The sequence below is a fragment of the Erpetoichthys calabaricus genome, chromosome 12 (assembly GCF_900747795.2).
Source record: "Erpetoichthys calabaricus chromosome 12, fErpCal1.3, whole genome shotgun sequence".
NCBI classification, from domain to species: Eukaryota; Metazoa; Chordata; class Cladistia; order Polypteriformes; family Polypteridae; genus Erpetoichthys; species Erpetoichthys calabaricus.
The window spans coordinates 128,053,262-128,078,657 of NC_041405.2; the positions used below are offsets into that span (position 1 = coordinate 128,053,262).

A 25,396-nucleotide genomic window follows, 5' to 3' on the forward strand; every position below is an offset into this window, starting at 1 on the left:
AGAGACACATGTATCAATTTCAGTTCCAAACATCTAAAGTCTTGCCAGTTTAAAAAATAATATTGTCTTTTTTTGGAAAGTAGTGATTATAGGTCTTGTAGACTGACCTTCTGATTTGCTAAACCAGCTCAGTGACTACAAAGATAGACATGGGGAGACATGTTATATGAATTTTCACAAACTCCATTACAATCCAGTTCAAAGCTGGGGGACTTCATTGCTAAACACCCTATAATCTGTTGCTATGACAACATAAAAACTAATATATGACAAGCCTGTAACTGCTCCCATATTAGGCACTCAAAACAAAAAAAGGTCAGGCTTTCAGTGGCCTGCAAAAATGAGAACAGGACACTTGCTAAAAATATAAACTCACTGAAGCCAGTAAAGAGAGAATGATCATGAAAGATTCCATTAACCTGTAACCTTGTAGCTTGGTGAACAATCTTTGGAAGCCTCATACTCTCATACACAAAATGCTTAGAGAGTTATTTGAAATCCTGAACACCTATAATTTGCAAAGTAATCTTAAACTCTCGCATAGGTTTTTATCTCTGCAGCTTGGAGACTGATCTTTACAGCTTTCAGAGGCCTCGAACTCTGAAATCTCATAAATGTTTTAAGTCTGCAGTTGAAGAGCTGTTTGTAGGTTAATGCCCTTTCACTTTAAAATTAAGACTGACCTTAAAAGTATCCAGGGACCTGCAATTGTGCAGCTTGGAGGGCAACTTCAGAACCTCTTAGATGTCATTAACACTAGTTTTATGAATAATCTTTGACACTTGTAACTTTTCCCTGTACCATGGAAAGTGACCATTCTGCCATGCTCCACAACAATAAAACTTAACGAGTACCCTCAAAATCTACCAAGATATCTTTAACTCTGTAACCATTGAACTCCTTTAAAACATTGCACCTTTCCACTGTAATGAAGACTAACTTTGATTATCTGTTTAGGTCTTTAATTATGTAACTTAATATAGTGGTCTCAAAATGACTCTAGTTTGTCAGCTCCCAGGGACATCACAGCTCTCTGATGTATGGACCCTTAGAGTGCATCTTGTAGAATGACCAATCCCTCAGAGGCAGGCAACTTTCCAAAAGAAAAGTGACCTGGAAAGCCACTGAAGCCAGAAACCTTCCAGCTTACGAACTGAGCTGAAAAGTCCCTCACAGTTTGATCAGTAAATTCAAAACCAATTCAGGACATGACCTCACCCAAGTGGTAAACATGCCAACAGATAGTGTGCCAATAACTTTTTCAAGCCTCTCCTTATGATCTGTTGATGGCAACAAAAAACCTGTTTTGTCAGTGGTAAGCTAGAAGGACCCATTCATATGGATCAAAGAGATGGAAGCTAATACTGTATATATGGCATCATTTCATTTACCTGATGCAGGTGTAGCTAACTTCTTTTACCTTTACTCAGCACAACAACAAATAAACTTTTTAATACCTTTCAATACTGCCTGGCACATGCACTCCTATATATGATATAGCACCTTCCATGGTTCTTTACATGTATAGCTATTATTCCATTCATTTTTAGAATCCCACTGGATGTAGAGAAAGCAGCAAGCAAGATAAAAGCATTGGCTGCCACTCCATTCCAAGTCAAACACTCAAGAGCTTCCCGTACTTTATATGTTATTGCAATGTAGGCAAACCTACTGACTTTCTCTGAAGTTTAAGAGGAATGTGAAACTTATTAGAAGAACGTCCTGGTCAGCACTAGGCATAAACAAAATCTGTATACCAAAAACATACATTTTGACCCATAAGCCAGGTGTTACAAATTCTAAACATCACACAACACAGTACAGTATATATCGAAAATACATAAAAGCATTATAGTCCTACTGTATATATGTATAATATACAAAGATAATTGTGATCTTTAAATGCATGCATTTATATATGTACATAGAGTATAATGAACACGAACATACTGGTACAAGAAGCGCTGACACCAGCCTCCCCTTAAAGAGCCAGAAGTACCTGTTCTTAGCACTCTTCACTGGGCCACCAGTCGCTGCCCTGTGTAAGTCTGCACTGTAGTTCGAGGATCACAATGCTGTGTTTAAGTGTCACTGTCATCTGGGACAGTTGCTCTCCAAGACAACCTGTGTTTACCTGTGGTAAAGGCTAGGAAGCACCCGGAGGCGTCCCAAATGAGTCTCAGCTTTCAGCCCTAATCACCAAACAACAGTGCCTATAGGGTATAGCAAAGAGACTGAAAGTGGAGCTGCACCTCATTGTGCAACAAGGGATGGCTCACGCCTTGCACTTTATCAACCTACTCCTCCAATGCGCGCATGCAGGCATGCAACATGCAATTTACCAGAAGACAACTGACAGCTTAGTCAATTGAGCTCATTTGCTTTATTTTTAGCTGCATGATCCAATTGTGTCATTTCTATTTGGCCAATTCTCATTTACTTTATATAGTCCCTTCCAGACAAAACAACTATACAGTATAACATAATATACCACATGTTGTCATGAATTCAGCTAGAGTTGAGGCAGGTTATGTGACTTGTCCAGTGTCACAATATTAGCGAAGTGTAGTATTTCAACCTGCAATCTTGTTGCTAAACCTCCAGAATTTAGTCTCTAGGCCACGACGCTTGTCGCCAATTGTTTTCTTCAACGACTTGTCTGGGTAGTCCGTTTCAAACTCTCTTCTTCCGCAGTGTGAGGAATTGTTTCCATAGAGAGTTACAAACCTGCACACGCCCACACGTGGTACAAGTACAACCAAAGTGACACTCTATTGTATATTTTCGCAAACACATGAACACACACTGTACGCTTGGGCATCTGAACAAAAAGTATTGAAGAGATACAAAAATTTGTTTGCCACCAAATTAGGATACAAAATTTAGACATCTTCACAACCCAGTCATGCATTTACATGAATATGGACATGCTTGAGGATAATGTGAGACCATCTATCAAACGATTGAAGCTCAGACCAAGAGTGGACCTTGCAACATGACAATGGCCATAAATATACAAGTAAATCCACCAAGGAATGACTGAAGAGAAACATATGAACAGTTCTGGAATGTGAAAATCAGAGTTTGGATCTAAATCCCATTGAGATACAGTTTTTAGAGATTGGCATTGGGCTGAACGTGAAAGATATCCCTCAGATATTGCACAGCTAAAAGAATTTGGCATGGAAGAATGGAAAGAACTTTCTGCCAAGTGATGTCAGAGGCTGCTAAACAGTAATAGGAAATGCCTGATTGAGGGGGCAATACCAGCTATTAGAGTGAAGTGTGGACTTATTGTTTTCATAGGCAGAAATGGCATATATTTATTTTTCATTGAATAAATCTCTCTATTATAATAAAAAATTCCTGGGATGAGACAAGACTTTTTAGCCTGGGACATTTTTTTTCAATAAAATGATAGTAAAGATCACATTAGTGCAAACAAATGGAAATTATTAGGTGGTGAAATAACAGAACAGCGAAAAGACATTGACTATATTGTTCAGATTTAAACTTTAAGTCAGAGACTTGTAGATTGTCTAATTCGTGTTGCCATCAGGGAAAAGTAGTGTTTCTTCCCAATGAAGAGGCTTATCCATGAAAATTAAAAGATTTGTTGTTTGGTGAAAGTGAAATCCACATACGCGAGCAGCAGAGATGCAAAGTGGCTGATGTGTAGCACAGGCCGGAGGGGTTTTTGAGCGAAGCAAGCAGGGGGGTGAAGCCCCCTAGTTGGTTTTAATTAAAATAAATTTTCATTGCATTTTTAATTACATCACCTTTATATAAACATACTTTTTAAATGAAGATCAAATCTTGAAATGAACATATACTGTATGTTAAAAAAAAATTCATGGGATGTATTTACTTTTTCACATGACTATAGATAGATAGATAGATAGATAGATAGATAGATAGATAGATAGATAGATAGATAGATAGATAGATAGATAGATAGATTGGATTGGAGCTGTAATGCGGAATGGCTAATAGCTAAACCAACCCCAAATAAGGGTTTTGTCCGGTCTATGAATGAAAGGAAATAGAAGGTAAGTGACAGTGCCCACATTCTCCAGAGAAGAGGAGAATTACCATTATTCTTGGAGCCCAGAAGATGCTCCCTAAGTTAAGGACACAATTAAACAATTTAATACCTGGCAAGTAATATTTAAATTTTAGTACTTTGTACAATACTAATTTGAGCAGATATTCTGTTTGCAGCTGTTAGGAAATCTTTTTCTTTGTCATAATGGTTACTTGGAACAAAAATATTCAGGCTTATCATAAAGGACTTACTTAACTGACCATCATTTTGGCCATTGCTTTATGCCTTGCCTTAAGAAGTCGTAAATAAAAGTCAGAATTAGTGTAAGCTGGATTAATGTGGGTTGTTCATAAGAAATGTATTGATTTACTTTGTGAGGTGAAAGTACCTAATAAGCAAGAATAGTTGTGTCACATAATTGATATATTAAAATGTATGCTTCAATTGAAATGTTTAAAGTGTAAATAATCTCTATTGTAATAGAAATGTGTCATTTTTTTACCCTCTGAAGGGTCCATAGGGGGCTAGAACCCTAGTAAAGAATCCATCCATCCATCCATTTTCCAACCCGCTGAATCCGAACACTGGGTCACGGGGGTCTGCTGGAGCCAATCCCAGCCAACACAGGGCACAAGGCAGGAATCAATCCCGGGCAGGGTGCCAACCCACCGCAGCCTAGTAAAGAATCAAAAATTGAAAATAACATATTTGTAACCTTGAAATAGTCTAAAATGATACCCCATAAACTTATGTTTGAAATTAGTCACATTTTAACCTTCTGGAAATGGCTCTCAGAGGGCTAGGACCACCAGTAAAGAATCAGATATAAAAAATATGACCATATTCATGAACAGCAATTTCAAAATCGAATTAAACAACACTCCACATGCCTATGTTACCAATCCCCAATTTTTCAAAGTTTTGTGAAATGTGTAACTTTGACCTCCTCATATCCCATTAAGGGGTAAATCCCTGGCGTTGGTTGATGTGGCATGTATAACTTCACGTCCTTTTGATCATTTTTTGCTGAAGACACCTATTCATCTACTCTTTATCATAACGGTGTAATTTACTTCACAAATTATGATGAGATGAGAGTTTTTTTGTGGTTCAATAATAATAATAATAATAATAATAATTCATTACATTTATATAGCACTTTTCTCATTACTCAAACCACTTCAATGAGTGGGGCGCCACTTCAGTCACCACTAATGTGTACCATCCACCTGGATGATGCAGCAGCAGCCACTTTTGTGTCAGTATGCTCAGCACACATTAGCTGTTAGGTGGTGAAGGGGAGAGGGATAGTTAGCCAATTAGAGACAAGGTATGAATACAGAGCCAGAATGACTAGGTCGTGGTGGGCAATTTAGCCTAAATACATCATAGTCTTTACAAAGTATGCCCAGGGATCTTTTATGACCACAGAGAGTCAGGACAGCCCATCACTGGTGAGCCATGACCACATCTTGCTTGCAAAGACTGAGCCTTTGGTGGATGCTCCTTTTATACCCAATCTTGATACCCACGCTTGTTACCAGTTAACCTGCTAAAACCCTTACAGAATATTACTTTTATAACCTTTACATTCTCATTTTGCTTCTGTCCCACCTTTTTGGTGTGTGTTGCAGGCATCAATTTCTAAATTTGTGTATGTTTAACAAACAGAATTAAGTTTGTCTGTGAAAACACTGAAAATCTTTCCTTTGTCCTTTTGTCTGTTAAATAAACGTTCAAGAGAATTACCAAATTACAGATTTTAGTTTTTATTGCATTTTTAGAAAGTCTCCCAATTTTTTTGGAAATGGTGTTTCTAAATAATTCTTATGAACACCATATATTGCTATGACAAACATGCTCTGAAATTTTCCAGGTAACTAAGGTAGTTATACTCACTAATCATGGTGTAGGAGAGTGGTGACATGGTGCTTATTCATTAACACATGGAAATAACAAAAATCACTGTACTCTGTACACATAATAATAATGGCCCCATGTAAACCTGTATGAAATAGACCTTTATAAAAGTTGGGTAACATGGGCACCAAACCCAACTGAGTTTTTAAGTAGGAATGGGAGTGCAAGAATGCAAGGGCACCTAATTTTAAGCCCTGAGACTGCCCCTGGAATTGCAAGGAGTATTGCTGACCTCTAACACGAGTCTGGAAATTAAACTGAAAAAAACAAAAGGACAAGGATTAAAGATAATTTCATGTCAGTGGTTCATTGCACTTGGAGCTAAATGGTAAATTGAAATAATGACTCAGCTGACTGAACAACAACAACATTTATTTATATAGCACATTTTCACACAAATAATGTAGCTCAAATTGCTTTACATGATGAAGAAAGAGAAAAAAAGACAAAATAAGAATTAAAATAAGAGAACACGAATTAACATAGAATAACAGTAAGGTCCGATGGCCAGGGAGGACAGAAAAAACAAAAAAACTCCAGATGGCTGGAGAAAAAATAAAATCTGCAGGGGTTCCAGGCCATTAGACCCCCCAGCCCCCTCTAGGCATTCTACCTAACATAAATGACCTCAAGCAGTCCTCATTGTATTCAGGGTGATGAATGGTGATGTGAATAGCATGGTGAGAATTTAGGAGAGGAATAGAAGAGCATAGGTGCTTATTGCACTGATCATGGAACCCTGGGCAAATGAGCCTGTCAACCCAGCTTTCACTTAAGGATCAGACTTGATTTAAACTGCCCTATTAGAGCTGATGGATTGTATTTTTGGTTAATATGCTACTGTTGTATTCTCCATGAGATCATTCCTCCCTCATGTGTTTTTTGTTTAGGCTTTGATGCTCTTTGTTGTACTTTGGAAATACACACGCAATTTCTGGTCATTTTGTTTAATACACCAATTTTTTTTAATAAAGATTTGGATGTTGTCACTCTTTGTGTCCTCTTGACATTACTCTACATCTGTATATATGTCAGTATTAAAGGTTATATATCCATCCATCCATTTTCCAACCCGCTGAATCCGAACAAAGGTTATATATACCCATTGTAATACTAAAACCAAAGAAAGTGTCACAGTGTTGGGATGCCAAACAAGCAAACCCCATTCAATGATGAAAGAAGCAAAAGAAAAAAAAACAAAAAACTGGTGTAGGATAGCACCACTACAAAATTTACCAGAAGGTCTTTCATAATGGCCTTGGCTCTAGTAATCTATCCTCCATGGGATCAGAGTCCAAACTGAACAATGACTTCCAGTATCTTTGCTGGTTATATAGCAGCCTGGGAGGAAGGGGCAGAGCCACTCCATAAGAGTGTGCTCAAACAGTCCTCCACTCTAAGTGAAACAATAAAGGTGTATTTAATAACTGTGCTTCACCCTTATCCTTCTCCGTTTCTCCCTGCATAAAGCCAGGTAGCTGCCCTGTGGAGATAGGTCCAGTTGTGGAGATTGGTCCAGTTGTGCTCTGCGATTTAGTAGCTCCATCGGAAAGCCAATTGAATTGTAGGTTTTTGTCACTTGGTTTACTTGACTTGATTCACAGAACCATCCCCAGTGCAGGGCTGGATTAACCATTAAGCAAAATAAGCAAATGCTTAGGGCATCACAGAAATTTTTCAATGCCAGAAAAAAAGGAAATTTCTGAATATTATAAATGGGTATGCTTTAGGAAACAAATACTAAGTTACAACTTAGAGATGTTGTACAGTAATTAAAGTAAATTGAGGCTTTCAAGTTGAAGCAAACAATTTGAACAGGTGTCCCAGCTTCTGTTCATTACTTAAAAAACCTCTGTCTGTCTTAAAAAAGAGTTGGAACAGCATGTGTTATTACACATTCTGAAATACTATTTGAAAAATATTCTAGTGATAATGGCAAGAAAACGTCAATTAACAAATGAAACGAGACAGCGCATTATTACCCTTAGAAGTGTAGGCCTTTCATTTAGAGAAATTGCAAAAACAATCCAAGTGTCAGTGAGTAAAGTGATTTACTACACAATCCAAAGGAACTTAGAAACTGGAAGAAACTCTGAATGGAAGGAATCTGGAAGACCCAAAAGTCACAAACCAATCAGAAGAGACGTTTGTGAGGGTTACCAGCTTGTGTGAGAGGAGCCTCACAGGAAACCAGATTCACGCACAGCTTAACAGAGGTTGAAAAAGGCAAGTCTCCGTTTCTACTGTGAAGAGGAGATTTTGTGCTACAGTTTTGACAGGGAGAGTAGCAGTGAGAAAGCCATTGATTAAAGGACAAAAAAGAGCCTTGAAATGATGGCTGTGGACCATTGCAGACTGCAAGAAAGTCTCAAAATTTGACTTGCACAGAGTGGCTGGCATTCTGAATCAAAAGGTGTCTACTTTGATTAATCAAACTATTGAACACAAAGCTCTCAATTTACCGGTCAATTTATGTTCCTACCCTCACCTATGGTCATGAGCTATGGATTGTGACCGAAAGAACGAGATCGCGAATACAAGCGGCTGAAATGAGTTTTCTCCGCAGGGTGTCTGGGCTCTCCCTTAAAGATAGGGTGAGAAGCTCATTCATCCGGGAGGGGCTCAGAGTAGAGCCGCTGCTTCTCCGCATCGAGAGGAGTCAGATGAGGTGGCTTGGGCATCTGATCAGGATGCCTCCTGGACACCTCCCTGATGAGGTGTTCCGGGCATGTCCAACTGGGAGGAGGCCCCGGGGAAGACCCAGGACACGCTGGAGGGACTATGTCTCCCGGCTGGCCTGGGAACGCCTTGGGATTCCCCCGGAAGAGCTAGAAGAAGTGGCCGGGGAGAGGGAAGTCTGGGCATCTCTGCTCAAGCTGCTGCCCCCGCGACCCGACCTCGGATAAGCGGAAGAGGATGGATGGATGGATGGATGGATGGATGGATGGATGGATGGATTGAACACAATTTTGTACACTTAATTATTCATTGATTTATTTTTGATTTTCCATTGTTTATTTGTTCTGTCCCTTGATTTCATTGAAATATTAAGACATTAAACTGTATGCCTTTAAATAACCACTGAAAAAACTTTTGACTGGTAGTGTATATACACAATAATACAAATAAAAATAAAATAGTAATAATAGAGGCAGGCTGGATACCTTATTTCTACTAAGTACTGTATAAAAGCAGTTATGTCATGAATGATTAGTTTTGAGGATCTTATCAAAGAACTTTGTAATTAAAAAAAGTAAGAGAAACTTTTTCAAATATAAATAAAGTGGAAGCATATAAAAATAAACATTATTTTCCATCTTACTGTAAGTTTTGTTTCATTTGTAAAATAACATTTTATTTTATGGTTTATTGCTGTTTATATTTTGAATTAGATATAATTGGGGGCAATTTTCTCCAGCAGACCCCTGTGACCCTGTAGTTAGGATATAGCAGGTTGGATAATGGATGGATGGATGGATGGATGGGGGCAACAAATTTTTGTAAGTGTTTAGGGCCTCTAAAGATCTTCATCCAGCCCTGCCCCATCCCTGTTCTTAACCATAATGTAGCCAGGTGTTATCACTGACATATAATATAAAGTGACAACCTCCTCAATGGAGTGGAGTGCTGGAGGTCCGCAGCTATTGGCCTTGTGGCTTGCATGTGTGATACAATCCATTCATGCAGACTTTTTAATCCAAATTTGGGTTTACAGAGAGCCAATCTGCTCTCAATTCAATGTCACAAAGCTAGGAAATCCCTGGAATGGTTCCTGCAACATGACCATCAAATGCATGTTAATGCAGAGGCACCCCGTTAAGAGGTCTGCATTGTTTAAACCATCTGTTGGGTGCAGCAGAGCAAGTATGACCACAAGCTCATTTTCAACTGCTATGGCACACATTGGCCAGCAACGCTTTTTTGCGCATTCAACACTGCATTGAATTAATGAACTAAAGATTCAGACAGTTCTAATGGAATATGGGGGAACATAGTCACTCAGTATATGTCTGTCTACTGTATGCATAAGTTAGATACCACACATGCGTCATATATTAGTTTTCTGAAAGAGGAGAAAATAGACATGACCAATCATGCTGTTCTAAAAACATAATGTATGTGATTTGCATTTGTTGCTGATCCATAGAGTTGCTACTTCAGAAAGACTTGCTATTGTTTAGAAATTAAAACATATTGTGTGTGAATTCTAAATTACTCTTAGACACTTGCATACAACACATTTAAAAGAGATTTGGTAGTAAATCAGCTTTTAGGCACTTTATATTGGGAAAAACTGACTGGAACATATTGTAACTAGGTGGAAAAAAAATTCCAGGACCAAGTTTAACAGCTACCAAATAACCAACCATTCCTTCATCCTCTTACTCTAGTCAACCTTCTTAAATGATTCATCTTTAGAGTCGTGGAGAACTGAAGCCTAGGTTGGTAACATCTGCTACAAGTCAACAATCAACCCTTGACAGGGAGTTAATTCTACTCATTCATGCTGAACATATTTGAAGTCGCCTTCATGTTGGCAGAAACCCTTGACAGCTGTGGATTATTGGCACCACAAGAAAGAAAGAAAGAAAGAAAGAAAGAAAGAAAGAAAGAAAGAAAGAAAGAAAGAAAGACTTCACTGTTTACGAAATATGTATCCATCAATTACGACACAAGGTTAAAGATATAAACCCTATTTCCCATTGTCGCTAAAGCCTCCAGTGAATAAATGTTCCTTTTGTAGTCTCTTGATACCAACTGATGTCTATCTTTCCATTCTTGTTGTCTTCCATCTATTTTCTTATATGTTTTTATTGTGTTTGATTTTATTTCTAGCGGAGTACTGGAATGCTTCTGTGTTTTGTTTATTTTTCCTACGTGCTTCTTTTCACAATAAGCTTCTTATTCCTGACGTCACTACAATAGACCACCCCTCCCCGCGCCAATACTCAAAGAGGCTTATTACCATGGAGATGTGGTTAAACAAACGAGATAAATAAACTGGAATTTAAGATTGGGCCTGCACCGTGCTCCTGTATGGCATCATCAAAACGATATTAAGATGTAGGACATCTAGATTATGCTGTTTAATATCAGCTTCCGAAAACAGTACCCTGGAGATTACGCTAGAGCCTAGACGGAATGCGGATCAAAGGATCATTACACTCAGGAATTTTCTGAAACTTTGTGGTAGTTTTAATCCCATTAATCATCGTTATAGCGAACAAAATGTGCATAGCTAATAAGGGACTCATTAAAGTCGTGTTCTGTACTGATTGACAGCTTGAGTAGTAATCGTGCCCCGCCCCATTTCTCTTGTACACCTCTAGAAGTGAGTAAAAAGGAGGTGGGGCGGGCCATTGTAAATACTCAAAATTCAACTGGACTTGCGCAGTGCCAGTTATAGGGCGGGGCATATGCAAAGCGGTGCGTCTCACTACGCATGCGGCTAATCGAGGGAAGTCACTGCGCTCGAACAGCGGCGCCGCACCGCCGGATTTAAAGAGACAGGACGTTGAAATTTAAATAAAGCTCACAAACACATTATTTTTTTATATAGTATTGGCGGGGGCCAAGTATATAGAACCCGACTTATTTTGGAGCCAAGCATGTCTGCTACGTAACAAAGAGGTTGCGTGATGTTTACTCTTTTTTGTTTGCTTTAATATTTTTTTTCTGTGACGGAGGGGGGGTGGGGGTTTATAGTGGGACAATGGCGAAAATTCAAGCTCATCTGCAGCAGATGGGCCAGCTACAGGAGCAGGCCTACGTGGTACAGAAGCAGGCCCAACAACAGCAACACTTCCAAAAGCTCAAGGTACGTATAACTGGAATAAATGTGACGGTGTTGTGTGTGGCGGGTAAAGAGGAGGAAGCGACTAGGCCCGGCTGGAAGGGATACCCGTATCGAGTGTGCTACCTAGCCGCAATGCACATTAAATTGCTAGATCGCCGCTGTGGCACGAGCAAGTGCACGTCGGAAAACTGTGGAAACAGTCATTATGTGTTTTAAGAAAAACCATGAACACTTTCATTTAGTGTAGCTTTTATTTGGTGCGCGTACCCGTGCGCGTGTTTCTGTGTATATTCTGCTAGGCACGCAATGCGCGTGCGCGTATGGCAAAAAAATCCCTAGACTGACTGAATGCAAAACATAAAAGAAAGATGGGGCGCTGTGTCTAAAAATTGAAAAATTATCTTATTGATTTTGCACTGACTTGGCTTTCGGCTGTAAACTAAATTTCAGTAAGGCATTTAGAGGCTATTCATGAGTTTCTGTGCACTGTCAGCACAAAAGGTCTACACAAGCTGCTCCCGCTCCTCTTGTCTGAGCAGTATTTGCATACGCTGCCAGTACAAAGGGCCCTATGATGCCCCTAATGCCAGCAAGATGCATCATCCAAATAAACGACTTTCTCTTCTCCTTTCGCCCCAAACGAATTTTTGCAAATATGTTTGCACAAAATTATCTGCTTATTGGTCCTTCCTTCTATTTGTCCACGAGCTTTTTGCATTTACGGTAGTCCCATTTGCACATAGGTCCCCCAATTTTTCCATACACCCATAAGATTTTTGGGGTCAGGTGAGGGCATATGCAGACGTTCTTGCATAAATTATTTAAGTCAACCAATCGATGGGCATCCCATTAGGGACAGAGGAAACGGAACAAGTGTGATGTGCATTTTAAATGTTGTATGTCATCTGTGTCTTATTTCTTTGTGTGTTTGTGACAAGTGAAGTGACCTAGTGGTGAAGTACACATCGCCTTTATTGTGCAGTGGCCCGATAAATAATGCTATGTTACCGTCGTTTCAAGAGAACGTAGACCACCAAAACAGACCCATGGGCAAACTGTTGTTGTTAACATATTTAAAAAAAAAAAAAAAAAAAAAAAAATTGGTGGTGCATTATTATTTTTAAATCTCCTTTCTTTATGTATTGGTGGAGAATTTCAGATTTTGATAAAATCACTCTACACTGTGTAGTTGTTGGATTTTTGCTGACAGAAATGTGTAAGCGTTACACCCTGTCTAAGTCAAGTGGCTTTATTGTTCTACCATTTATACACGGTATCACAACATACAATGGTGCGAAATAGTGTTTCTCAGGGCCATGGTGCAACATACATAAATACATGATAAGTGCAAGACAAGTAAGGGACTATACTATGCTAAAATATATAATAAATAAATAACAGGTAATGGGTAGCAATATATTGAAATAGATAAATACTTAATAACTAGACCCAATACCAAAAACATCAATAAATGTACTGCTTGTAAGTGAACTACAAGGTGCAGACCTGATGGGAGGGGGAGCACAGAGTCCAGAGAGTCAAGTGGTAGAAGCTGCTGCAGAACTGGTTTGGATACTACAGTTCCATCTGCCAGGTGGAAGTGGGACAAATGGAACATGCGAGCAGTCCACCACAATGATGTAAGCTTTGCAGATGTAATGCTTATTAAAGATACCTTTAATGAAGGGTAGAGAAGTCCCAATGATCGTTTTTCTATGTGTACTGTCCGTTGTAGGACCTTGTGGTCAGAGATACTGCAGTTCCAAAACCAGATGGCTCTTGATTTTGCTCCTGTGAATCCTCTTTTTCATGTTCTCCACATTAAGAGACTGTTGCAATTACACCTGTCTGCCAGTGATCATCACTATTCTGTAAGTTGAGTCGTCCCCACTGCTACTCTTGGCTGCTAAATGGCTTGGTCAATCAGAAACAGGACTGAATGATTACATAAAAGTACTTGTGTGCAAGCTGTAAGATGGATGAACTTTAACATCTTCACATTAAATTCCTCTACACATGTTTTGATTAGTAGACTGTATATTAAATTTTTTGGAATTACAATTACTGTTGATTTTATGTTTTATTTCTGTATCGATATTTGTATAACTGTCACCATATCAAATTCCTTACAATTGATATTTGTATGCCAATATATTTTAATTCACATAAAAGAATGAAGAATTTTACCTAATACCTTATTATAAAAGGATAAAATGAATGCTCTAAATAACTAAAAAGTTATTATGTGTTGCCCTCAATAGTAGTAGTATTGTTATATATAATATAACTCTAGTGAAGTATATAATAATGTATAATAATAATATAACTCTAGTGAACTCCATGCCCAAGAGAGTTAAGGCAGTGCTGATAAAATAATGGTGGCCACACAAAATATTGACACTTTGGGCACAATTTGGACATTTTTCACTTAGGGGTGTACTCACTTTCGTTGCCAGTGGTTTAGACATGAATGGCTGTGTGTTGAGTTATTTTGAGGGAACTGCAAATTTACACTGTTATACAAGCTGTACACTGATTACTTTACATTGTATCAAAGTGTCATATCTTCAGTGTTGTCCCATGAAACGATATAATAAAATATTTACAAAAATGTGAGGGGTGTACTCACTTTTGTGAGATACTTTGTATGTATATAAATAATATATAATACGTACTGTATGTGTGTGTGCACATTTTTGTTACAAGAATTTATTTACAATTTATACATGCTACTTAGTACTGGTGTCTTTTATTTGCAATTATAGCTTGTACAGATGGTCCAAATCTGATTACTGACAAAATAAATATTATGAGCATTTAACCAGTTTAACACCAATTGTGACAAACATGTTTAGTGTTTTTTTCTTTTCATTCTGGTCTTGCTTAGCCTTTTCCATTTCTTGTTTAGGTAGAGGATGCCTTGTCCTACCTGGACCAAGTAAAAATTCGCTTTGGAAATGACCCTGGTATATATAACAAGTTTCTGGATATTATGAAAGAGTTCAAGTCACAGAGGTATGTCTGTCTTGTTTGGTCTCAATTAACATTGTTGTAAATAACTTGCTTACCTTAATTTCTGGATTTTTTTTTTTTTAATGCAGTATCGACACACCAGGAGTGATCAGTCGTGTCTCCCAGTTGTTCCATGGGCACCCTGACCTAGTCCTTGGCTTCAATGCCTTCTTGCCACCAGGCTATCGGATTGAAATTCCCAAAAATGGAATTTCTTCCTTGCAGCCATCCTTATCGAGTCAGGTGAGTGATCTTTGACTCCTCTTGGAACTCTGAGTTGTCTGTTCATAGTATTTCCCTTGGGCCTCTACCAGAAGGGATTCAGTTGCAGAAAACAAAAGTATGCAATGTTGTGTGGCTAACTAGGTGAAGGTAATTTTTTGTTGCACAAAAGTTTAGGTATGCAATATTGATCGTCCACGCATGTTCTGAAGTGGCTCAAGCATACAGCTTGTTTGTGTTCCATTCTGAAAATTCTGGGAAACTGTGGTGTTCCAGCTCTATCAGTGTCTGTTTGGAGTTTGTCTGTTCTCCCAGTGGATTTTCTTCAGATATACCTGTTTTACACACAAATTCCAAAGGCTTGTGTGTTAGGTCAGTGATTCTAAGACTCAGTCCCGTGGTCCTCATGTGGCTGCATATTTTTATTATAACTAAGTTCTGTTTTTAATTGGGCTCTTGACTTTATTGAACAAGTAATTGTTTCCCAATTTCTAAGCTTTTGTGGTCCATGTAAAAATGACACAACCAAGTTCAGTAAACTTATATTAAAATGTACTAAGTTTTTTTTTTTATTTTGTTTTGTTTTTAACATTTTCGTTATCATGATTTTTTTTTATTCTGCTTTTCCAGATGTTGTGATTATTTAAACTAATATTTGCTAATGAGCAGGCTGGTAGGTCTGATGGTTAAATAGTTGCAGTTTTTCAGCATCCAGTGTTTTTTGTTTGGGTGTCTGTTAAGGTTGTTGTTAATTGTCATTATTAGGATGCAGCTAAGAACAAATCACACTGGAATTAATAGGAAATTGACATACGAGAATTAAGCACTTGAAACTATAGCAAAGTACCAAGTTTTTAATGCTCTATTAAAAGTATCTTTTTTTCAATGCAGAATAAGAAAATAGAACACCGCTGATTAATACACCGCTGCATTTGTGAACCTTTATATTAAGCTTACAAACAACTCTGATCGGGTCCTATGAATGTGATGGACTGAATTCTGTCCAGAGTCAGTTCTTGTATTTTGCTGTGCTCATGGAACAGGCTGTAGGCTGTGGTTTTCTGAAATCATTAAACTTGGCTAAGTGTGTTTAGAAAATTAATGGATGTCGGACTTTTCTCTCTTAAAGTTTTGGAGGGATATACATTATGTTCCATAGGTTAATGACAAAACTTACCTTTTCGTATCACTGTATTTGCCCCCTTCCTGATACTGTGTTTTTTTCTTATTCATACAACCTGACTAAACACAATACACAAGTGTTTTTTTTTAAAGAGATCATTTGAAGGCAGCAATGCTACATTCTGTGTTAAGTTTCAGAATAGTCATTTATAGCAGCAGAAATTTTGTATGCATTTAAAACTTCAATTCTCCCATAGTAAATGCATGTTCCAAAATGTTTTTGCAGGTCTCCCTCACTCCTGTTAAGAGTACTCTGGCTTCCCCTACTGAGGTGGTATGTGGACACAGTGACAGCACACGATCAGCTGATAGCCCCACTGAGTGCCCAGTGAAGACCCCCTCTTTGCCACCACCAACTCTGTCAATACCCTCTGTCTGCCGTGATTCCCCCGCACTGCCTGTCTCTACGCCTGTGGCCACAGACCCAAGCCCCATAGAGTTTGACAGCGCCATCAGCTATGTCAATAAAATTAAGAACCGCTTTCTGGACCATCCTGAGATTTACAGATCTTTTCTGGAGATATTGCACACATACCAGGTATGAAACAGATTTATTTTAGTCCCCTATTTTTCTTTCTGCGCTTTTTTTTTTTTTTCCCCCTACAGTGTTTATGTTGGGTACCTAAGCATCTAAAGGTTTATTTTTCAGTTTCTTTTCATGTTCTCATTTAGAAAATAATTTTGTGTTGATCACAGTATCTTCTGCCTTGATAGTGGTGTGTTGTGTTGTTTTTTTTTTTCCCTTTGTAAAGTGCAGAGAGCTGATTTTTGCTTAGAGGGTGAAATGTTCATTGGCAAGGCTTCACATACTAGAGTAGCCACACTTCTCTTTCTTTTCTGCATGCAACTTACGGAATAAGTGGCTGTCCTGATTCTGAGATTTGACCCTGAACAGGAAGACATAAATTTTGTTTTTATGTAAACTGACATTCTGTAGTGAAAGAACCATTCCTAGGTGCATTGCAATTGTTTTCATATTTGTATTCCCAGTGGAACACAGGCAGATTATAGTGACTCAGTGCAGGAATTAAACTGGTGTGGGCTTGTAATGAATATGCACCTTAAGATCATAAGGGTGCTCACTGTTGAAGTGGATGTCATTTAGTCCTGATAGGCTGCTTGTGATTAGTTGGACTCAGATTCTATTTTAGACACCTGGGTTTGACTGCTGATATTGAGAGCTTCAAGGAGAGGTGTCATGTGGGCTTATTAGTTTGGTTTCCATTGTTGAACTAATCCATTATTCAGACTATTATGATTTAAATATGTTAACTATATTTTACAGTAGATTTATTTCCAGCTTTTGTTATTAATTAACATTTAAATCTAAGACCATTTAAAAGGTTGCTGTCCATTTTCGGCAGAGATTTACTGCGGTTTTATATTAAAACTTTAAGACCTTGGGTACATGAGAGAATAAAACCCACCAAGACTTAAGCAGTGGTTTTCTGTATTGTGCAAACACAGAAGCCTTGTGAGTATGCTGTATCATTTAAGAATATGTTTCAGAAATAATCTGAGGACACCCTTGGCAGAAAATATAACATACAATGTATATGAGAGGAAATTGTTCTCTCCATCCAAATTGTTTGGTTAGGCAGCAATTGAGTTGTCCTAACAACTAAGCCAGACTTTCCAAATTCCAACAATTCTTTATAAAAGGAAGTGCTTACTTCATAAATATTTCCCCTTACTTTTCACTGTTATCCTCAAGTATATTTGTTACCATTCAGCTAAATGAATTTTGCCCAATCAATTTTATTGATGCCTTGAAAAAAGTGAAGACCTGAATTAGGTCTTCATGTAGCTTTGGCTGTTCAATTCCCTTAGCCCCTTCAGGTAGGACATTTCCTTAGAAAAGGGATGACAATTGGTAGCCCTTCATAGCTTCTAGTGGTGCTTTGCTTTGGGTAGCATTGTGATTTCAATTGCATGTCAGTCACACTACCTAATTATAGAATTTCAACATTTGCAAGAGTAGATGTGGTGCCCTGGGAGGATGTTACTAAAGATAGAGGTCAGTGCAGTTCCTTTAGACTGAAGTAATGCAGCATGCTCATCCCTCACAGGAAACAAGTGGGACATTGTTGCCCCCTACAGAGGGCATGCACCTTGAAAGCTGCCTTGTATACCTGGTCCAACTAAGGTTGTTTAAAGTTGTAGACCTTCTGGGCCTTAATCATGCCATTGTGTGATAATGCTCATGGACTTGTGATACAGATAGCTGCAGGTGTTAAGTCTGGCTAGGAGGACATTCTGAGGCACAAGTGTGTTCGCTTGTGTGTTGTTGTGTGTTTTTTTTTAAAATAGAAATATCTGGTTTCGGTGTTTAGGGTGTGGAGAAATGCCAAGCCTAGCTCTGCTGTTATACTTTATAAATACATTAATACATAGCGTGACTTTCGGAAATTGTTTAATTCAAATAGTTAATTATTTTAGTTAATGTGCCATATACAGTACTTTTTTTTTTTTTTTTTTTTTTTTTTACTAAGAATTGTATCTAATACATAGGGCATTATACAGAACAACTTGCTGGTTTGCCTTTTGGGATTACATAGAATACCTAGGAAATGTTTGAAATTTTAATAGTTTCATACTTTGATGTCCCATTTTCAGCATTCTATAGATTTCCTAGGCATTCTACACTGTGCCTAATTTCATAACATATATGTTAATAAATAAATAAATATAATAAAACAAATAATTTTAATGAATTACTGGGTTTTAACTGATAGCTGGATGGGTATCTTTATTTTAATTGCTTTTCTCCTTTTCTAGATTGATATTGATAATAACTATATGCCAGTATTGGTTATTGTATATTAAGTTATTTTTTTTAGTAATTATTGGGGACTACTCCTATTCGATATACTTTCAAAAAATTTATGTTTAAGAAATCTGAGCAATTAGTCACAAGCCATCCACCACTAAGAAACATCAATCAATGTAATTTTTATATCACTTGCATTGGAATCTACTCTGTATGAAAGCTATTGAGCCACCACAAGCCTATGTAGGCAACATTTTTACCTACATGACATGTAAAAGTACTGTTAAAAACTATAATATAATGTACTAACATATATAATTGAATTATATCACTTTTTTTTTAATACGACTCACTATTACAAACATAATTAATGAGCAGAAATGCTGCAAACTCTTGGATGAAGTAATTCAAAAAATGTGAAATGCCCCAGCTTTCATATCAAGTAAATAAGGCCCCAAACGCAACTGCGAGTTAACATCATGAGAACATTTTCTAACTTGTTTTTTTTTTCCCTGCAGTTTTCATTGCATGCCTCACTCATACATGTTTTCTTTACTCTATTCAATCCTTCTCCTGCAGTGGGGGCTAAATGTTTAAAGCATTACACTATTGGCCTACTTTCTTAATCCAGTTTATAGAATGAAAATATCATGGCAAAAGATATTTTTTTGTGTGATAATTGATTTTGTTTATATATAATATATGTGTGTATAATATAATATAATATAATATATATTTTTTTAGTTATAAAAAAACAAAAAAACAACAGCAGACATGTGTCTTTTTGCTTAGTAGAATCAGTGCTAGAGGTGTAGTCATCCGAAAATTTCACAAGATGTGTCACAGGGTGTGCATATTGCACACATATTGCAAGTTGCATCTAATTACAAGTGAATGTCCTAATTATTTATTGTTTGGAATACAGTGCTTGCGTATAGATCAAAGGAAATGGACATTATTCAATCTGGCTCACTTTTAACACATATGGAGCACAGATGTTGCAGGTCTCCACATTGTATCCACAAAGTGTGTTTTGTTGCAGAATAGATCTTGCTACAAAATAAATACTGTATCCACCATCACAATGACAAAAATGTAATTTACTATACCCATTTTGTATGTTGTTACCTGCAGCCCACATTATTTATTTATTGCATGTAGCTTTCTTGCGCATTTCTGGGCTTAAAATCCTATAACTCAATGCATCTGCTTAATGTTTGCAGCATGTTCTCCTTTGAGACGAGAAATGAGACATGTCTTCATTGATTTGTACCCAGAAAAGTCCCCACCCATTGTCTTAAATTTGAAGAGGCACCAGGAGAAGTTTCTATAGCAGACTTAAGGAAGCATCTTGAATTTCTGACAATGCTGATGGCTTCTGCAATGGTCGTCAAGTCAAGAGCTCCCTCTAGTGTTGGACAGTTTTGCTTGTTAGGAATGTGCAGTCATGAAGTCTATTTTCAGCTGATGTTGCATGTCTCTTTTCTTTATTTTTTGATGCACCATCAGATACATTATTCTATGTACTTCCTCAGTTTGTTTTTTTGGGATATATCATGATTTATTGGCTTATCTAGTAATAGCTTGCTAGGAAAGCCTTTTATATATATATATATATATATATATATATATATATATAATACAGTGGAACCTCGAGATACGATCACCTCTGTATACGAGAAATTCAAAATACGAGGAAAGTATGAGCGAAAAATTCAGATCTAAATGCGAGCATTGGCTTGCGAAAAGAGCCACGAGCCAGGCTGTGGGTATAGCTCGCGGCTTAGCGAGGGGGCGTGGTACCAGTTGCGAGCCGCGATCTGCGGTGTCTGCGTTTCTCACTTAAGTGCACAGGTGGGAAACTGCCCACATCCATGATTGTTCCTGTGGCTGATGGGCTGCAGCTGCCATGTCCTCCCCGCATATATAGAGAAACGCGAGCCGGTTAAGGGGGAGAAGAAGTAAAAGAAAAGAGAAAAGAGAGAGAGAAAAGAGAGAGAGAGAGAGAGAGAGAGAGCGCGCAGGCAGGCAGGAGGAAGTCGGTGCGGGAGAGCGAGCGAGCGAGCGAGTGCAGGCTCGCGTGTAGCTGAACAGTGAACTGAACAGGCGAGCCAAACAGCTGAAGCAGGACGGTGTAAAGAAGGTCAGCTGCATTAAGAGTGTCTCGCCTGTTGCAGAGCCCGCAGGTGAGACGCTCACAGAGAAGAAGCACCGGGGATTGTCATCTGTTTTATAAAGACTGCATCCTTTTGACGTTTTAACCTCGTGTTAAAGGATTGTTATTCTTGTGTATTTTAAACCTCCACTTCACAACTGTTTTAAGGATTATTTATTTAAAGATTTATTGAATGCTCTACTGCACTTTGGACACCTGTTTTGATTCTTTTAATGATCAGTTATATTATATACCAGTGTTATTTATTAAAGGTAGACTACAGTATATATAATTTATCAGTGTTATTTGTTAGGAAAATTGATTTTTATGTTAATATATTTGGGGTGCGGAACGGATTAACTGGATTTCAATTATTTTCAATGAGGAAGTTTGTTCTAGATACGAGAAATTCGCTATACAAGCTCAGTGCTGGAACGAATTAAACTCGTATCTAGAGGTTCCACTGTATGTGTGTATATATATATATATAATCTCTTGAACTGGTGTCACTATTTACAGTGGTCCAAAAAAGTATTTAGTCAGCCACCAATTGTGCAAGTTCTCCCACTTAAAAAGATGAGAGAGGCCTGTAATTTTCATCATAGGTATACCTCAACTATGAGAGACAAAATGAGAAAAAATAAATCCAGAAAATCACATTCTGATTTTTGAAGAATTTATTTGCAAATTATGGTGGAAAAAAAGTATTTGGTCAATAACAAAAGTTCATCTCAATACTTTGTTATATACCCTTTGTTGGCAATGACAGAGGTCAAACATTTTCTGTAAGTCTTCACAAGGTTTTCACACACTGTTGCTGGTATTTTGGCCCATTCCTCCATGCAGATCTCCTCTAGAGCAGTGATGTTTTGGGGCTGTCACTGGGTAACACGGACTTTCAACTCCCTCCAAAGATTTTCTATGGGGTTGAGATCTGGAGACTGGCTAGGCCACGCCAGGACCTTAAAATGCTTCTTACGAAGCCACTCCTTCGTTACCCGGGCGGTGTGTTTGGGATCATTGTCATGCTGAAAGACCCAGCCGCGTTTCATCTTCAATGCCCTTGCTGATGGAAGGAGGTTTTCACTCAAAATCTGACGATACATGGCCCCATTCATTCTTTCCTTTACACGGATCAGTCGTCCTGGTCCCTTTGCAGAAAAACAGCCCCAAAGCATGATGTTTCCACCCCCATGCTTTACAGTAGGTATGGTGTTCTTTGAATGCAACTTGGCATTCTGTCTCCTCCAAACACGACGAGTAGAGTTTTTACCAAAAAGTTCAATTTTGGTTTCATCTGACTGTATGACATTCTCCCAATCTCTAGAAAACTTCAGACGGGCCTGCACGTGTACTGGCTTAAGCAGGGGGACACGTCTGGCACTGCAGGATTTGAGTCCCTGGTGGCGTAGCGTGTTACTGATGGTAGCCTTTGTTACTTTGGTCCCAGCTCTCTGCAGGTCATTCACTAGGTCCCTCCGTGTGGTTCTGGGATTTTTGCTCACCGTTCTTGTGATCATTTTGACCCCACGGGGTGAGATCTTGCGTGGAGCTCCAGATTGAGGGAGATTATCAGTGGTCTTGTATGTCTTCCATTTTCTAATAATTGCTCCCACAGTTGATTTCTTCACACCAAGCTGCTTACCTATTGCAGATTCAGTCTTCCCAGCCTGGTGCAGGTCTACAATTTTGTTTCTGGTGTCCTTTGACAGCTCTTTGGTCTTGGCCATAGTGGAGTTTGGAGTGTGACTGTTTGAGGTTGTGGTCAGGTGTCTTTTATATTGATAACAAGTTCAAACAGGTGCCATTAATACAGGTAACGAGTGGAGGACAGAGGAGCCTCTTACAGAAGAAGTTACAGGTCTGTGACAGCCAGAAATCTTGCTTGTTTGTAGGTGACCAAATACTTATGTTCCACTATAATTTGCAAATAAATTCTTTAAAATCAGACAATGTGATTTTTCTGGATTTTTTTTCTCATTTTGTCTCTCATAGTTGAGGTATACCTATGATGAAAATTACAGGCCTCTCTCATCTTTTTAAGTGGGAGAACTTGCACAATTGATGGCTGACTAAATACTTTTTTGCCCCACTGTACCTTAATGCACAGCTGCTGAATTCAACACAATTTCAAAAGAAATTCATAAATTTAATTCTGTAGTATAAAATGGTTTATTAGGGATAATTTTGTTAAAATAGATTTTTTTTCTATGTAAAGTAGTTCAAATTTCGTATTACCTTAAAAGAAAAATTTAAAGAATGAGGGCAATTCAGAATTCATCCTGATGTTTAATTGTCAATTTACAGTAGCTCACTGGCTACCAAATACAATTTGAAGTTAATAAATGTTCGTAATTAATGTCAATGAGTGATCACAGTTCACCATACATCAGACATTCCATACCACATAAGTAGTGATAGCTTTTCTGATTATATTTTAAAATGGCTTATTTGGCGTAGATGTATCCCTCATGGCCTGGGCCTGAATATTCCTTTTGGTCTCCTGGAATGGAGCTAAAACAAGATTGGATAAGATAAGAAAGGGATGAAAAATGTCAAAATACTTAATGTTCCAGGGTGAAAAGCCAAGATATGTTAATTTTCTAAAGACTAACCTCTGTGCTAGATTAGAAGTACCACAAATGTAATTTGAATTCAGTGGCTAGAGACACTAGACATGCTGCAAGTTGACTAGCATAAGGATACTGAAGTGACTTTTTCCTCTGCTTTACCCAGATGTTTGGAATTAAATCTTTGGAAAGGAGTTTCGCAAGAGTGTGAAAGAAACACATGACATCTTTATGATATTTCATATATATTAGTGTGTGTGCAGAAATTAAAAAAAAATAGTTGAAGTTATGTTGGCTACTTTTCAAACGAATATTCAGTTTAATATGAAATCGGTTGTTTATTTGTACAAAACATACAGTTTTTCAGATAACATTATACTGCTGACTGACACAACTACACCATGAGAGCCTTTTTTCTGTATTTCACATATCCTGACATGTCCATCCATTCATTTTCCATGCCCAATCATTTTATTACAGGGTTATGGACAGTCAGAGCCAATATTTCTCATCTGATGTAGAGTAAGAACAGACCCTGAGATGGATGACAGTTGCAGGGTGTAACTGTGTCATACATCAGGGCATATGTATGTCAGGGCTTATGGCCAGAAGACTGATGTGTAATCCAATATAAACACTGAGCCGTGACTTTAGAATTTCCTGCAGCGATCTTGGACCTGAAGTTAATGCTGGGCATTTCTATAAACGTGTATGTGAGTGTGTTTTTAAGACTTGTCAGCAGTTGCCTTGAGTTTGTAAGTAAACATAACAAATGTACAATTCTCTCTTTATCAATTTCAGAGTTTTTTTTTTTTTTTTTAAATGAGGTTGGGGGCTATTAGTTGTTCGAGAATTTCAAGGCCGCACTGAAAATCAAAGGAACTACACGTACACACCCATCCTCTCTGTTGAGCCTAATTTGCTGCCAGTTACTATAATAAATCGGACAACAATGCTCACAATTGCCCCACTGTATTACATAAATCATATCTATTAGGTGTTTTTATTTATGATTATACATTTGAATCTTCTGTGTGAATCATGAATATGAATTTATAAAATCAATAGACTGGTCTGTGCTTTGTGCCATTTTAGTAGTGTTTACTGTTGAATGTGTTACTTTAATCTGATATACTAGCCAACCCGCAGCGTAGCATACGCCACATAATTATTTATTGATGGGTGAACACTTCTGAAAGACACAGTTGTCCAAATGGGGTGGGATTGAGGATATGACTTTGAGTGAATGAAAAGATGGAACTGTGGAGAGAGCAACATACAATTGAAGATGTGAGTTCCAAAATCTGCTAATTACACCTTTTGGTAAAATTTAGTGAACACGTGATTGTGACTTTTCATGCAGTTGGTCATGCGCCGAAAATATGTTTGAGCTTCAAAACCTGCTAATTGCAACAGTGTAGCGCTATAGTTTTAGGGATTTAGTTTCAAAATCTGCTTACGGACCGAGATTTTCCTATTTATCTCCAAAATGTATCTTTTGTACTTAGCTGATTTTGGAACTGAGCTCTTCAATTGTTCCGTGACTGAAAACTGGTTTTGGCAGATACAGGCATATCTTTTTGAAAGTTTGTCCCTGTGCCTTATTAATTGTCATTGCAAAGGCCAATCTAACAGGAAATTGTCTGCGTGTAAAAGTAAAAGGCAAATTTGAATCTGATGGGGTCAGGGAAATCCAGGGAATATGGACAGTTTGTGAGGTAAG

At 38.0% G+C, this 25,396-nt stretch overlaps 2 protein-coding genes across 2 annotated transcripts in view; one reads left to right on the top strand and one right to left on the bottom strand.

Annotated features, from left to right (window-relative positions):
- Window positions 1-2,065, bottom strand: part of nwd1 (NACHT and WD repeat domain containing 1) — a 59,419-nt gene extending 57,354 nt beyond the window's left edge. Inside the window, 1 exon segment of the mRNA XM_028816147.2 lies at window positions 1,951-2,065. The gene's annotated coding sequence lies outside the window, so the exon portion shown is untranslated.
- Window positions 2,066-11,405: 9,340 nt separating this feature from the next.
- The window catches only part of sin3b (SIN3 transcription regulator family member B), a 34,049-nt gene continuing 20,058 nt past the window's right edge, over window positions 11,406-25,396 (top strand). Inside the window, exons 1-4 of the mRNA XM_028816148.2 lie at window positions 11,406-11,783; window positions 14,671-14,777; window positions 14,864-15,017; window positions 16,405-16,716. Of these exons, the coding sequence (XP_028671981.2) occupies window positions 11,679-11,783; window positions 14,671-14,777; window positions 14,864-15,017; window positions 16,405-16,716 (678 nt within the window). The 5' untranslated portion in view covers window positions 11,406-11,678. The remainder of the gene's footprint in view (window positions 11,784-14,670; window positions 14,778-14,863; window positions 15,018-16,404; window positions 16,717-25,396) is intronic.